Consider the following 14,987-nt stretch of genomic DNA (forward strand, 5'->3'; position numbering starts at 1 on the left):
TTGTGTATTTGTTTCATAAGTTATTCAAAAAGCCTAAGGGTATTAGGAACATGGATATAATTATATATGGATATAATTATAAAATCAGTGATAACAAGCCAGAAATTCATAGATGCCAAGTGTCTTATTTAAAATTGCTTACTGTGACCATAGATTAGACTCAGGTTGCTGCTAGCATTTGGTTTCTGCTATAGCCCTATATGCACATGTTTATAAGTATTTTTGTATTATTGTTAGTGTATTTTGGGGATACTTCCCAAAAGTGGTATTCCTGAATAAAAGGGTTAATGCACAGGTAGTTTTTTTTTTTTAATTGAAGTATAGTTGACATATAATATTATAGTAGTTTCAGATGTGATTCAGCATTTATGCACATTATGAAATGCTCACAGTGGTAAGTATAGTTACCATCTGTCACCTTACAAAGTTCTTATATTACTGACCTATTCCCTATGCTGTACTTTACATCCATATGACTTATTTTATGACTCAAAGCTTGTACCTCTTAATACCCTTCACCTGTTTTGCCCATCCCCCGTCCACCCTCCCCTCTGGCAACCACCAGTTTGTTCTCTGTATTTATGGATTTGCTTCTGTTTTGTTTTGTTTATTGATTTATTTTAGTGTAGTAGCATAAACATCTAGGTTCGTCCATGTTGCAACTGGCAAGATTTCATTTTTTTTTGGCACATACAGTTTTATTAGTGGTTACCAAATTCTCTTTCAACAGGAGCTATGTAGGAGCTATACCATTTTTTAACCACCTGCAATATAGGAGAAGCACCATTTTAAAGTATTCATGTTGTCCTTTAACTAAAATGTGACAGAGATGTGTGTATATACCTAGATCTATATAGATATATATGTTATTTTTATGGAAGGGACATAGAATAAGCCAGTTGACTATCCCCTTTATGTTTGTTGCTTTTAACCTTTTTTTAATACTTGTATATCATGTAGTTTAGCATTATGAAAAATCCAGAAGTGAAGCATAATGTGAAAGAAACTTATTCAGTCATCCTTAGAATCATCATGATCATCTGATGCTTTTGTGAGCCCTGGTTTGTTCTCTGATTTAGTTCCAGTAAGTAATTCTCATCAGTGATTTCACACTGTTTTAGGAAATTCAGCTAGTCCAGCTTGAGTCTGACTGGCCTGAACAGTTTTCTCTCTGGTTACTTTGCAGGGACTGGAAATAATGAGGAACTGTTTTACAATAGCAGCTGCAGTTGGGAAGCTAGAGTAAATGCTCAATTTTAGGATTTTTTCTTTAATCTGTCCAAATCGAAACCTTTTATGGTTTTTAATATGCATTTATTTCTGATTGTTAAAGATACTTAAGGCAACATTAAGAAGATTGGTGATTTGTGTAGGAAGATAATGGCCTGTTCTCTAGTCACATACTTTCTGTGTTTAAAGTTCTTACCTGGACTTTTATCTTTCCCAACAGCAACAATGGTGTGGTTGGTGAATATGGCAGAAGGAGACCCAGAAGCCCAAAGGAAGGTATCCAAAAACTCCAATTGTAACGCACAAAGTAGGTGACTTTTGTTTGGTAATTTCCTGTTTTTTTCTGGGTCATTGTCCTGTTATATTGGCTGACAGTGAGCTAAGAAGCAATGATTTTAACCTCTGTCTTTGGTCATGGACTCTTGAGCACCTCCTGAAAGCTGTGGTAATATCCAGTAAATACAGATAAATATTTAAGGAGTTCAGACACTCTAAACCCAACTGCACACCCAAGGCACCCTAGGTGAAGAACCTCTGCCATTCAGTGCCCTTAATACCAGTATGGAAAGGTTCAAATTGAGGCTATGATTTAAAAAAGGAAAAATAATCTTGGTCTCGAAACCTGTAAAAATGAGAGCCTCTTATCTGATATGGCCAGGGTAATTTAAGTATAATTTGACTTGAGATGCAATCATGTTTATACCAAGAAGATAAAATATTCCAGGTGGACAGGACTTTCTGGAGGAGAATAAAAGTAATGATCCAGGGTAGGAGATCAAAAGGCCTCTGTGGGTACTACCGAAGATGTTAAGGAGAACATAAGGTAGGAGTTGGTGGAGAGAACTGGAATAATAGCACACCATAAATAGTCAAGAAGAAAGGAAAGTTATTTTTAAAACAAAAAGAGCTAACCTTATGAGGAAGCTGAAAAACAGGCAGAGTAAAGATTGGTGAGAGAAGAAAAAAGGGCCTTAATCGAGTTACTGTTTGTCAGCAAAAGGGAAGTTGGGGTTTTATGGAGCCAGGAGATCTGCCGAGTTGGTGCTAGGGTGACTGCAAGGAGGGCACTGTCCCCTGGGAACCCCACAGCAGTCCTGGTAGAGAAGTAGGAAATATGTTGGAAACAGTTGTTACAAGGCCAGTTATTATGTTAACCTGTGTGAAACTAAAGAAAATTAAAAGATAGTTATCTATGAGTTATGTATGTGAGTATGAATGTGGTTTTGGTACATCAAGATTTTATTCTTCTAACAAATAGTGATTGAGCTCCTGTGTGCCTGGTATTTTGCTGGGCACTGGGGTACAGCCCTGAACAAGATACCTTGTCCCTGTGGAGCTTCTAACCTATTTGGAGAGATACAGATGTTCACCAACTAATTCCACAAATAATTCATACACTTGTGATCAGCCTACAAAGGAGATGTATAAGTTGCTATGAAAGTTTATAGAAGAGGAATTTCCTTTACTCTGGAAAATCAGGAAGGCTTCCCTGAGGAAGTGACAGTAGGTGATGAACCAGCTGAAGTTTTGAAGAACTTTCTAGAAGAGGAGACATGGGGAGAGGCCTTGTAGTTAGAAGGACCTGGCTGAACTTCAGAGCTCCTCAGCGGGAGTGCTGTGGTATTTTGGGTGGGCAATTCTTCATTGTGTGGGACTTCCCCTCACTGCAGGATATTTAGCATTCCTGGTCCCCCACTCACTAAATGCTAATAGTGGCTTTGAGGTGTTGCAGTAACCAAAAAGGCCTCCATCCTGGTTCTTCAAACACCCCCTGGAAGGGAGGTGCTACCCCCTCGCTAAAAACCACTGTGTTAGAAGAACTAGAAGTTACATTGGAACAAAAAGACACAGGGCTCCCAAGGGGGATGTCTGAAGGTTTGGAAGTAGGAGTGAGGAGGGATGGGGCAGAGCAGGCAGTGCAGTTTTTATTTATAAAGCTTATGCTTAGCTTATGTTTATATGATTATGTAAACTCCAAACCATAGAAGATTCAGGTTTTGTGAAGACCTGGTTAAGAAAAAGAATACAAATTACAAATACAGAATTGCTCTGGCCCCTCCCAGAAGAATTCCATGCAATTGAGAGGCCTGAAGGATGCAAGCTTTACTTGTTCATGGTAAACCTCCCTCTGCTATGAGCATGTTTTACCTTTATTAGAAATAATAATAAAGGAGAGAAAAGGTATTATCAACTTCACATGCATTTTAATTACTTTTAATGTATGGAAGTTTCTCAGGACTTTCATATTATGCTCACAGTTTTCAGTAAGATTGATCATCGTAACAAAATGACTGGCCCATAAAAAAAATTCACCCCCACTTTCCTACCTCACCCCACCTCCCATAATGGTATGCTTTTTATCCTGGCCACTGAAGCCACTGGTGAGCGCCATCATTTAGGAAGCTTTGGGCAGCCGAGATCAGATCTTTGTTGCTTTAAACAAAGAAGAGTTATGTTCTCTCTTGTGTTAACTTAGAGTTGAGTCCTAAGGTGTAGTCATTTGTGGGGTTGGGGAAGTTTATGGTTCGTTGATATCATCAAGGGCCCAGGTTCTTTCCTTCTTCTGGTTCCGTCATCTTTAGATACAATCTTGGTCCTCAGTCTACTGCTTCTCATGGTCAGAAGATGGCAACTGCAGTTCCAGGCATTTTATCCAGATAAGACATCATCCAGGGTTGGAAAGGGGCTGTTTGTTTCTTCCTTGAGTCTCAAAAGAGTGAGAAAAACTTCCTCCCAAATTCAGAGCAGACTTGGCCTCAACACACATTGGCTAGTACCAGCCTCAGCCTTAGAACTGTCATTGGGAAGAGTCATGTGCAGGATAGGTGGAAACCCAAACAAATCCGGACTCTGCCTTCAGGAAACAAGGAGAGAAATGACTATCGGGTAGGCAACCTCCAGGTACTTGTGATTTGTGATTTGTGATTGTGAGCTTGTGATTTGTGGTTTAGGAGCCAGCTAACCTAGTTGCAGTGACAGTCGGGTAGTTACTGTTTCCGTGTAGTTTTCTTAAAGGGATTAACATTTTTTTCTAAGTATTACAGAGCTGTAATTTCCACTTTCTCTTGAAGGCACAGAAGGTGAGTCCCAAGACCCTGTGACAGAGAGCGATGATGGTGGCTTCAGTGAAGAGTGGGAAGCCCAGAGGGACAACCGCCTAGGGCCTCATCACTCCACGACTGAGTCACGAGCTGCTGTGCAGGAACTTTCCAGCAGCATCCTAGCCAGTGAGGACCCAGAAGAAAGTATGTGTGTTACTCTATGTTGAAAAGTCCTGAGTTCCTTTAGGTGCTACATTACCAAACTCCTCAAAAATAAAATGGATCAAGAATGGTACAGTCTAATTCTGAATAACAGAGTATAGCATTTAGTGGGAAATATTAATAGTTGTTGCTTTTCTCATAGTTACATTTGTTAATGGGCCAAATTCTGCCCCTCAGATTTTTGGAAATGGCCTTTTACAGCCTGAACTTTGGCATTTGTTTTAAAAGATAAAAGATTTTTTGGAAATTATTATTCCAGTAAGACTCATGACTACAATATTTATGTACAAAAATTTCATTAATATATTTCCTCTTTGCTGTGTAGAGACCTGTGAGTTTGAATGTTTCAACCTTTTACATCATTATTCCCTTTGCTGGCAAGCACTGTAAAGGATTTTGGTTATTGGGAGAAATGCAAGCATTTGTTCAGTGTCTAAGATATGTTGTCACTTAGACTTAGGTTAGCAGTTGGGGTTTCTTGGGGAACATTATCAGCCAGTAGACCCCCCCCCCCCCCCCCCGCGCCCCTTGGTTAGGGCTCAGTCGTCTCTTCAGTTAGTCTTAGAGATGTGATTTATTAAGAGATTAGCACATTTTCCAACTAAATTATTCTCTGTGGGTTTTTTTTCCCCAGAAAAGTGAAACTCTTGATTGATTACAACATTACAGTGAAAATATTAAGTACTCTTAAAGAAACAAACACCTAAATTTCTTAGCTTCTTTACTCACTAATCACTAATTGTTATGATCTTGACATTATCCTTGAGCTTCAGCAGAACACTTCTTACATACAGCCAGCTCAGGTTTAGTCTTTTAGCTGGGTCAGAACTTGGCACATACTTAACTTTGGTGCTTGTCTGAGTTTTCCAGATGTTAGAGTCAGCTACAGTCTGTGAGTTTCACACTCCAGGGAAGCTAGACACAGTTGCCTCGTCTTACAGCCAGGCTTAAGCTTGCCTTTGCTGATATATTCTCTGCCTGCAAAGTTACCACCATAATGAGGTTGCATCTTCTTTTCTCTTTTCTCAAAGGTGCCTACAGCCAAAAGAAAGAAGTAATACAGCTGTTGAGTATATAGCAGTCTTTCATGACTGACCTTGCAACTTGAGTGCTCTCTCCTGATCATCTCTCATGTTCTCTTTGTCTCTACTTTTTTTTTTTTTTTTTTTTTTTTTTTTTTTAAGGAAAACCCAAGTATTGCCCCTCCTAACTTCAGAATATTTTCTTTATCTGGGACCACTATAAACTAATAATTGACATTCTTTCATCATCTTAGCATCCAGTAACGTAACCATCTCTGAACAACCTTTTAAAATCAGCCTTTAATCAAAAACTGAAGAGTTTTTTTTTTTTTTTTTTTTTTTAATTTTTTTTTCAACGTTTTTTATTTATTTTTTGGGGACAGAGAGAGACAGAGCATGAACGGGGGAGGGGCAGAGAGAGAGGGAGACACAGAATCGGAAACAGGCTCCAGGCTCCGAGCCATCAGCCCAGAGCCTGACGCGGGGCTCGAACTCACAGATCGCGAGATCGTGACCTGGCTGAAGTCGGACGCTTAACCGACTGCGCCACCCAGGCGCCCCAAGAGTTTTTTAATTAGAAATGTAAAATATTAAAAAAAAATTTTTTTTAGACATTTATTTTTGAGAAACGGAGAGAGACAGCATGGGTGGGGGAGGGGCAGAGAGAGAGAGGGAGACACAGAATCTGAAGCAGGCTCCAGGCACCCCTAAAATATATTTATCCCATGTGAAGGCAGTTGGTCTTCCTTTTAGTGAATTTCAGAATATACTTCCCTCAAACATCATGCCAGTAGCAGGCTCATCCTAAGTGTACTACTAATCAGTAGACTTAAAATTTATCAACGTAGTAAAATTAGCCTGTTGTTTTCAGGAGTGGAAATTTGACTCTACAGATTCTTTTCTGTAACCTCAGGGGAAGTGAGGGAGAGGAATTTTACTATTCAAGTAGAAGAAGAGCTTTTAGTAGTAAAAAGGTAAAATAATACATTATAGGCAGGTTGGTTTTTTTTTTTTAAAGACTTTATTTTTAAGTAATCTCTGTACCTGACATGGGGCTCGAACTCACAAGCCCAAGATCAGGCGTTGCATGCTCTACCAACTGAGCCAGCCAGACACCCCACGGTTAATTTTAAAACAGTCTCATTACTTCCAAAAGAAATCCCACAATCCTTAGCTGTCCAGCTCTCCAGTCCCTCCCATCCCCCCCACTTAAAGTACACAATGCAGTGATTTTTACTGTATTCACAGAGCTGTGCAACCATCACGACAAGTGAATTTTAGAACATTTTCATCATCTCAGAAAGCAAGTCTATACTCATTAGCTCCCATGTCCCCCCTACACCAACAAATATACTATCTTAGATTTGCCCATCCTTGGCATTTCATATAAATGGAATCCTACACTATATTATCCTTTGTACTAGTTTCTTTCACTTAGGCCAATGTTTTCAAAGTTCATCTGTGTTGTAGTATGTGTCAGTACTTCATTTATTTTTGTAGCCAAATGATATTACATTTTATGTATATACCACATTTATTATCCATTCATCAGATAATAGACATCTGAGTTGTTTCCATTTGGGGCTGTTATGCATAATGTTGCTATGAACATTCATGTACCAGTTCTTGTGTGGACATGTTTTTATTTCTCTTGGGTATATACCCAGGAGTGGAATTGCTGGGTCCTATGGTAACTCTGTATTTTACCTTTTGAGAAACTGCCAGACTGTTTTCCAAAGCAGCCATACTATTTTACATTCCCACCAGCAGTGTGTGAATGCCCCAATTTTTCCACATCCTCACCAACACTTATTATCTTTTTGATTATAATCTAGAGTAGGTATAAAGTGGTGTCTCATTATGGTTTTCAGTTGCATTTCCCTAATGGCTAATGATATTGAGTAATTTTTTGTGTGCTTATTGGCCATTTTTATCTTTTCTTTGGAGAACTATATTCAGATTCTTTGACCATTTTTATTTGCCTCTTTAATTATTGAGTTGTAATGATTCTTTGAATATTCTAAATACATATTTGTTTTCAGATAACTGCAAAATTTTTTCCCTGCATTATTTTAAAAATCTCATTTCTGTAACATTTTTTTTCTGAAGAACTTAGTTTTAGTTTCTTATAGCATTTAACATTTGAAATTGAAATCTAAGTCTTTCTAAGGCTATTATATATTTTAGCCTTTATATGTGCCAAGAACGTTTCCTGTATTATTTTTTAACTCATTTTTTTAAATGTTTATTTATTTTTGAGAGAGAGAGAGAGAACGTGAGCAGGAGAGGGGCAGAGAGACAGAGAGAGAGAGAGAGGGAGGGAAATGGGGACATGGACACAGAATCCAAAGCAGGCTCCAGGCTCTGAACTGTCAGCACAGAGCCCAGTACGGGGCTTGAACTCACGAACCATGAGATCATGACCTGAGCCTAAGTCAGATGCTTAACCGACTGAGCCACCTAGGCATCCCCACCCCGGCCTTTTTTTTCTTTTTGTTTATTTATGTTTGAGAGAGGGAGACAGAGCACAAGCAGGGGAGAAACAGAGAGTGAGGTAGACACAGAATCCGAAGCAGGCCCCAGGTTCTGAGCTGTCAGCACAGAGCCTGACACGGGGCTCGAAACCACAAACTGTCAGATTGTGACCTGAGCTGAAGTCAGACACTTAACTGACTGAGTCACCCAGGTGCCCCTAATTTTTAATTCTTGATAACAGCCCTATGTAATAGCTCATAATCCCCATCTTAGAGCTGAGGAATTTGAGGATTAAAAGAAGTTAATCAACTTGCTCTGGATCATACAAGTACTTAAATAGCAGCACTGGCCTCTTCTGTACATGTGAAACTGGTGTGTATATTCATCAGTCTGGGAAGGTTAGCAAGTTAAAGGGTAGCTGACCCAGTAATTCATAGCATTGGATTTCATGGGTCATACGTTTATCTTTTCCACTAAGGAAGACTTCACTCTGGCTCCCACAACTCAAGAACACTGGTTTCTCTGTAATATCTTATTAACCAGCCCTCTGCTTATTTCTCACCCACATGTGGAACACACTATACTTCTCAGGGCCCTCTGCCTCTCTCCCCTGGAAGTGGTTTCTCTAACCCAGGCAACATGAACGTTAAAACCAGGGTCAAACTTCAGTTGGGAATAGTTACTTAACAGAAAAATGAAAGCCACTTTTAAAGCTTTATGGATGAATAATGGATCCCAAGTTAAAACATATCTTTTGAATCCATGTTTTAGCCTTTACTTTTTTTTTTTTAACATTTTATTTACTTTTGAGAGACAGAGCATGAATGGGAGAGGGGCAGAGACAGAGGGAGACACAGAATCTGAAACAGGCTCCAGGCTCTGAGCTGTCAGCACAGAGCCCGACGTGGGGCTTGAACCATTGAACCATGAGATCATCACCTGAGCCAAAGTCAGATGCTTAACCGACTGAGGCACTCAGGTGTCCCTAGCCTTTACTTAAGTGTATATTTTTTTGAAAAGAATTTGAAGGGAAAAAATGTTGGATAACAGAAAACCTATAGCCTTTGCATTTCTTGTAAGTTTTAGGATCAGCTTGTCAATGTCTACAAGCTACATTTCAAAAAAATGGGAATGTAAAGAATTTTGAATACCCAAAACAATTTTGAAAGAGAAGGACAAATTGTTGGATTTATACTATGTGATTTCAGAACTTACTCTAACACCATAGTAATTTGGTACCTGGGTGGTTCAGTCGGGTAAATGTTCAACTTCAGCTCAGGTCATGGTCTCATGGTTCATGAGTTCAAGTCCGCATCTGGCTCTCTGCTGACAGCACAGAGCCTGCTTCGGATCCTCTGTCCCCCTCTCTCTGCCTCTTGTCTGCTCATGATCACTCTCTCTCCTTCAAAAATAAATAAACATTTAAAAAAATTAAATAAAGCCATAGTAATCAGTTCAGGCACAAGGAGAGGCATATAAATCAGTGGAACAGAATTGCTAGTCTAGATGTAAATACTTACATTTATGGTCAATAATTTTTTTTACGAAGATGCTAAAATAATTCAACAGGAAAAGGGTATGTAATCTTTTCAACCAGTGGTGCTGGGACAATTAGATATCCACATGCAAAAGAATGAGTGGAAACTCTTGCCTCACCCTATCCGTCCATCATATCCACAATCAAAAATGAACTCAAAATGGATCATAAACTGAAATGTAAGTGGTTAAAATAAATTTCTAGAAGAAAACGAAAGAGAAAAACTTACGACCTTGGGTTGGGCAGAGTTCTTCAATACAACACTGATACATAGAAGAAAAAATTGATAGATTGGACTTCACCAAAATTAAAAACTTGCATTCAAAAGATACCATTAAGAGGAGAAATATTTGTACACCCAATTTCATAGCATTATCCACAATACCCATGAGGTGGAAGCAATCCAAGTGTCCACTGATGGATGAGTGTATAAATGTGTATACACACAGTGGAATATTACTCAGCCTTAAAAAGGAAGGACATTCTAACATGCTGTATAACATGGATGAACTTGAGGACATTATGCTAAGTGAAGTAAGCCAGTCACAAAAAGACAAATACTGTATGATATGAAGTACCTAGAGTAGTCAAACTTAGAGACAGAAAATAGAATGATGGTTGCCAGAGGATGGAGGGAGAAAAGAAGGAGGAGTTTGTGTTTAATGCGTACAGAGTTTTAGTTTTGCAAGATGAAAAGAGTTCTGTGAATGGATGATGAGGATGGTAGTACAACAGTGTGAGTTTACTTAATGCCATTGAGTTGTATATTTTACTATTAAAAAAAATTTTTTTTAAGATACCATTAAGAAAAGGAAAAGAGGGGTGCCTGGGTGGCATCAGTCGGTTAAGCATCCAGCCCTTGATTTTGGCTCAAGTTATCATCTCACAGTTCCTAGGATCCAGCCCTACATCAGGCTCTGTGCTGATAGTGTGGAGCCTGCTTGGCATTCTCTCTCTCCTCCTCTCAAATAAATAAACATAAAAAGAAAAAGAAAAGAAGACACAGACTGTGAGAAAAGCTATATACAAACCACATTTCAAGTCTGCTCAAGACTTGTGTTAAGGATATATATATAAAGAATGCTTACAACTCAATAATAGGAGATTACCCATTTAAAAAATAGGGACATGCTTTGGATAAACATTTCAGCAAAGGAGAAATATAAGAGGTAGTAAACACATGAAACTCTGCTCAACACCATTATTCAGAATGGCTATAATCAAAAAGGCTACCAATATCAAGCGTTGGTGAAGGAAGTAAAGAAACTGGAACCCTGAGGTCTTGCTGGTGGCAATGTAAACTGGTACAGCCAGTATGGAAAACAATTTGGCAGTTTCTTAAAAAACTAAAGATAAACTTCCCATATAACCCAGCAATCCCATTTGTAGGAATCTACCCCATGGAAATGAAAACAATGTCCACACAAAGATGTGTACGCCTGGTCACAGCATGATGTTCATAGCACCATTATTCGTAATAGCCCCAAAATGAAAACGTTCCATTGTCCATCAACTAGTGTATTCACACAGTGGAAAACTGACCAGTAAAAAGAAAGTGCAGACAAGTGCAACTTCATGGATAAACCTCGAAAATACATTACGTGAAAGAAGCCAGTCACAAAGACTACATAGTGTTACGTGTCCATTTTATGAAGTGTCTAGAAAAGCCAAATTTATAGAGAGAGAAGACATCAGTGTTGCTTAAGGCCTAGGGTGATGGAAATGTGGATTGTGGTGATGGTTGGACAACTCTACATCTTTTACAATAATTGAAGAATGGGTGAATTTTATGAAGTAAATTATAGGGGTTCTTGTGAAGATTTGTTAGAACAAGTGCCAGGTGTAAACCAGGCAGTCAATAGATGACTGCTGTTATTTATTGTTCCTTGTTATATGTAACAACAGCATCTCAATGTTAAAGACCCCAGAGCCAGTCATATAGAATCTGAAACTCATATTGGAGGAAAACAAAAAAGAAAGAAAACCTAGCTAAAGCCAAAATTTATATGTCCTTTACTGCTTTCTCATTCAATACAGGATGGAATGTGGCAGTGACACTTTTGAATTGATGGCAAAAAGTAACAAACATTTATATTCATAATCTTTCCTTTTTAGGGGGAGTAAAACTTGGATTAGGAGACTTCATTTTCTACAGTGTTCTGGTTGGTAAAGCTTCTGCAACAGCCAGTGGAGACTGGAACACAACCATAGCCTGTTTTGTAGCCATATTAATTGTAAGTATACACTAATAAAAACATGTCTGAAATCCTCATCTCAGAACTCTGATTATGCTGTCCCTTTAAGGTAGTCTGTTTTATTTTTTGTTTTTTAAAGTTTATTTATTTTGAGAGACACAGAGACAGCACAAGTGGGAGAGGGGCAGAGAGAGAGGGAGAGAGAGAATCCCAAAAAGGCTCCGCGCTGCCAGCACAGAGCCCGATGCGGGGCTCAAAACCATGAGACCATGAGATCATGACCTGAGCTGAAACCAAGAGTAGGACACTTAATGGACTGAGCCACCCAAGTGGCCCTAAGGCAATCTGTTTTCACCCTAGCTGGGCTGAGTGTGCCATTCACCTGGAGAGCTTTTTAAAAACAAATTAACTGAACCTCACCTAAATAGTTTGCCACCTGGCCACCCATTAAAATTACCCATTAAAATTGTGCATCCCTGCCCTGAGATATTTAATGTTTTAATTGTGTGGGTTTTTTTTTAATTCCCCGGAAAGTTCTGATAAGCACCTCTGATTGGGAACAGCTGCTTCAAGCCTGGCAGTGTAGACATGTAGGAAAATAGCTGTGTTAGATCAGTCTTAAAGGGGTACTCATCCTCACTTTGTTCCTGAGTCTGGTGGTGGTTTTGCCTTTAATGCCACAACCTGCAGCAGGCAGTATTCCGGGGGCAGCAAGTCTGAGGCGAGAAAAGCTAACATAATGCACCATGCCACATAGGTCTTGCTTGTAGCACCACAACATGAACCCCGACGCTTTTAAAACTATAAGTAACTCTTAAGGTATTTCTTACTGGTATTTTTGCTAAAGATGTGATGTCTGATATGTGTCCATGAAGTTAGATGAGAGGTGAGTTGAGAGCCATTACTTACGAGTTTATTTTATGCTGACCTCTGTGGTGTATCATGATCATAAAACCAGTTAGAATTTTCATGTGTTTTATTTTTCTTTATTTTTATTTACTTTTCTGGATGTGTTGTATCTTTTAAGAGGAAAATTACTTATTTTGGATAAACTTGAAATGCTCAGTTTTCAGACATTGTCTTAGTAGTTAGGGTAAAAAAACGGACAATATCATATGGCTGCTCTGTGTTTACAAGAAAGCAACACAGGTGTTCTCCTGCTTTCTGAAGGTGCATATTACACCACTTTGCTGTTTTCGATAACAGAAAGAAATCCAAGGAAGATTTTTGCTTTTACAAAAAAGGCTGTTATCATACTAATGAAGGTCTTTCATTAAAAAAAGTGGCATAATTGGAACTTTCAGGAAGTGGGGATATCCTTCGCTTTATGCTGTTTCGGCTTACAAAAGTCTTCATAGGAACGCTCTACTTTCAGATAGAGAAACTTGTATATGCTTCATGAACTTGTATTGGTTTATTCTGTGAGCATCTCTTTGCCCCTGTACAACATAAAGGATGCTTCTCGCCTCCAGGACTTTAGTCAGCCAAACTAAACTCACAGTAGCCAACTCAATATTTTAAGTAGAAATTTCAGTATTATTTAATTTTTAAAAAATAGTTTTATTTTTAGATTCTATTCCTTACCTAGAATTAAGTGTGTGCATAATGAACTCTGTATTGTAAAGGAAAATAAATGTTTCCAAACGTAACAAAAAAAAATTGCCCTAAAATTTAAGCTCAGTGAATTAAATACTTGTGATTGGGTTGTTTTTGCATGAAATACTTTCCTAATTTTGCCTGAGTTTGTGTCTCTCCCCTCTTGTCCGCAGGGTCTGTGCCTTACATTATTACTCCTCGCCATTTTCAAGAAAGCTCTGCCAGCTCTTCCAATCTCTATCACCTTTGGGCTTGTTTTCTACTTTGCCACAGATTATCTTGTACAGCCCTTTATGGACCAGTTAGCATTCCATCAATTTTATATATAGTATATTTGCAATTAGAATCCCATGGATTTTTCTCCTTTGACTATAATTAAACCTGGGGAGGACAAAGATGATTTTACTGTGTCCACATCTAACAAAGGCAAGATTCCCAGCTGGACTTTTGCAGCTTCCTTCCAAGTCTTCCTGACCACCTGTACCATTGGGCACTGGAAGAAGATGTCTACAGAAAATGGTTTTGAACATGCGTCATCGTGACGGACTGAGTCCCTCGGTGCAAAAACTACCAGATTTGAGGGACAAGGATGAGGAGGAGGGACGGACCAAGAAGTTGCTGTGCTCCCACCAGCAATTTGACCCTTGGTCACAGGTGGATTTTACCAACACTGCAGACTCTCAGGACTACCATTACCGAGAAGTTAAATGACACGGTTTAAACCAAACAGGACTCTTCATCTTAAACTACATGTTGAAGATCAACCTAATAAACCTGTATTGAACTCTGAACCTTTTCAGGAGGTATTGTAAGGAGAGCAGGCACCAGCAGCAACACGAAAAGGTTTTTGAAAAGGGGCTCTAACTTTCACTTTCAAACCTTTCTGCTGCAGACTTATCATTTTTAAACAAGACTTTTTTTTTTTTTTTCACCTTGAGTCAAGTCAGATATGTAGGTTGATTTTGAAAATTTTTGTTTTCAAGCACTGAAACTCATCTATGGTTGCATTTCTTCCCATGGCCAGTCTGAACTTACTTGCTTTATCCTAAAAGTCTTAACCTCAGGTTCCAAATTCAGTAATTTCTGGAAAGAATGGAACTATATCTAAACGGTTTCCTGTCAGCCTTAGGTGAATTCTGGGTTTTCCACCAAATTCTTTATTTTTAGACATACTTGTAGGTTTACTTGCCCTGGATGCTTCCATTGTTCCCATCTCTCCCCGACTCCCCATAAGCATTCTCTTCTACAGCAAATGAGACAGCTCTGTTGTGGTAGCAGATGATCCAGTTATTCTAGGATTTTACTCTTTGTGTGGTGCAAAGAATGTGTTAATGAATCAGTGCTGTCAGCCTCACTGTCATAATTTCTTCAGTAGCAAATACAATGTGTGCCCAAAGACAGTAGAATTAAAGAAGAGTAAAATGGCTGGTGAAGCACTTCCTGTCCTGTTTTTTCTTTTTTTTACTACAACCCATTCATTGTCTCTGACACTAGGTCAGAATTTAAACCAATAGCCAAAAGCTGGTGGATTATAAAGTCAGTTGTATCAGTACAAAGCAAGAATTTGGAGAAAGCCATGATTTTACTCGGTGAGCCACGGGAGAACCAAGGGTCAGGAGGCGAACCAGATGCCGAGAAGAGAAAAGATGGGACCACTAACAGCCAATGG

General features: G+C 38.9%; 1 protein-coding gene across 2 annotated transcripts in view; it reads left to right on the top strand.

Moving 5' to 3' along the window:
* The window catches only part of PSEN1 (presenilin 1), a 73,237-nt gene extending 58,483 nt beyond the window's left edge, over positions 1-14,754 (top strand). For both annotated transcript variants that reach the window (XM_060617342.3, XM_060617344.3), the window contains exons 9-12: positions 1,451-1,537; positions 4,302-4,475; positions 11,643-11,761; positions 13,492-14,754. In XM_060617342.3, coding sequence (XP_060473325.1) covers positions 1,451-1,537; positions 4,302-4,475; positions 11,643-11,761; positions 13,492-13,647 — 536 coding nt within the window. In that variant the 3' untranslated portion in view covers positions 13,648-14,754. The remainder of the gene's footprint in view (positions 1-1,450; positions 1,538-4,301; positions 4,476-11,642; positions 11,762-13,491) is intronic.
* Positions 14,755-14,987: the final 233 nt, after the last annotated feature.

Source organism: Panthera onca, chromosome B3 (assembly GCF_046562875.1).
Source record: "Panthera onca isolate mPanOnc1 chromosome B3, mPanOnc1 haplotype 2, whole genome shotgun sequence".
Taxonomy (NCBI): Eukaryota; Metazoa; Chordata; class Mammalia; order Carnivora; family Felidae; genus Panthera; species Panthera onca.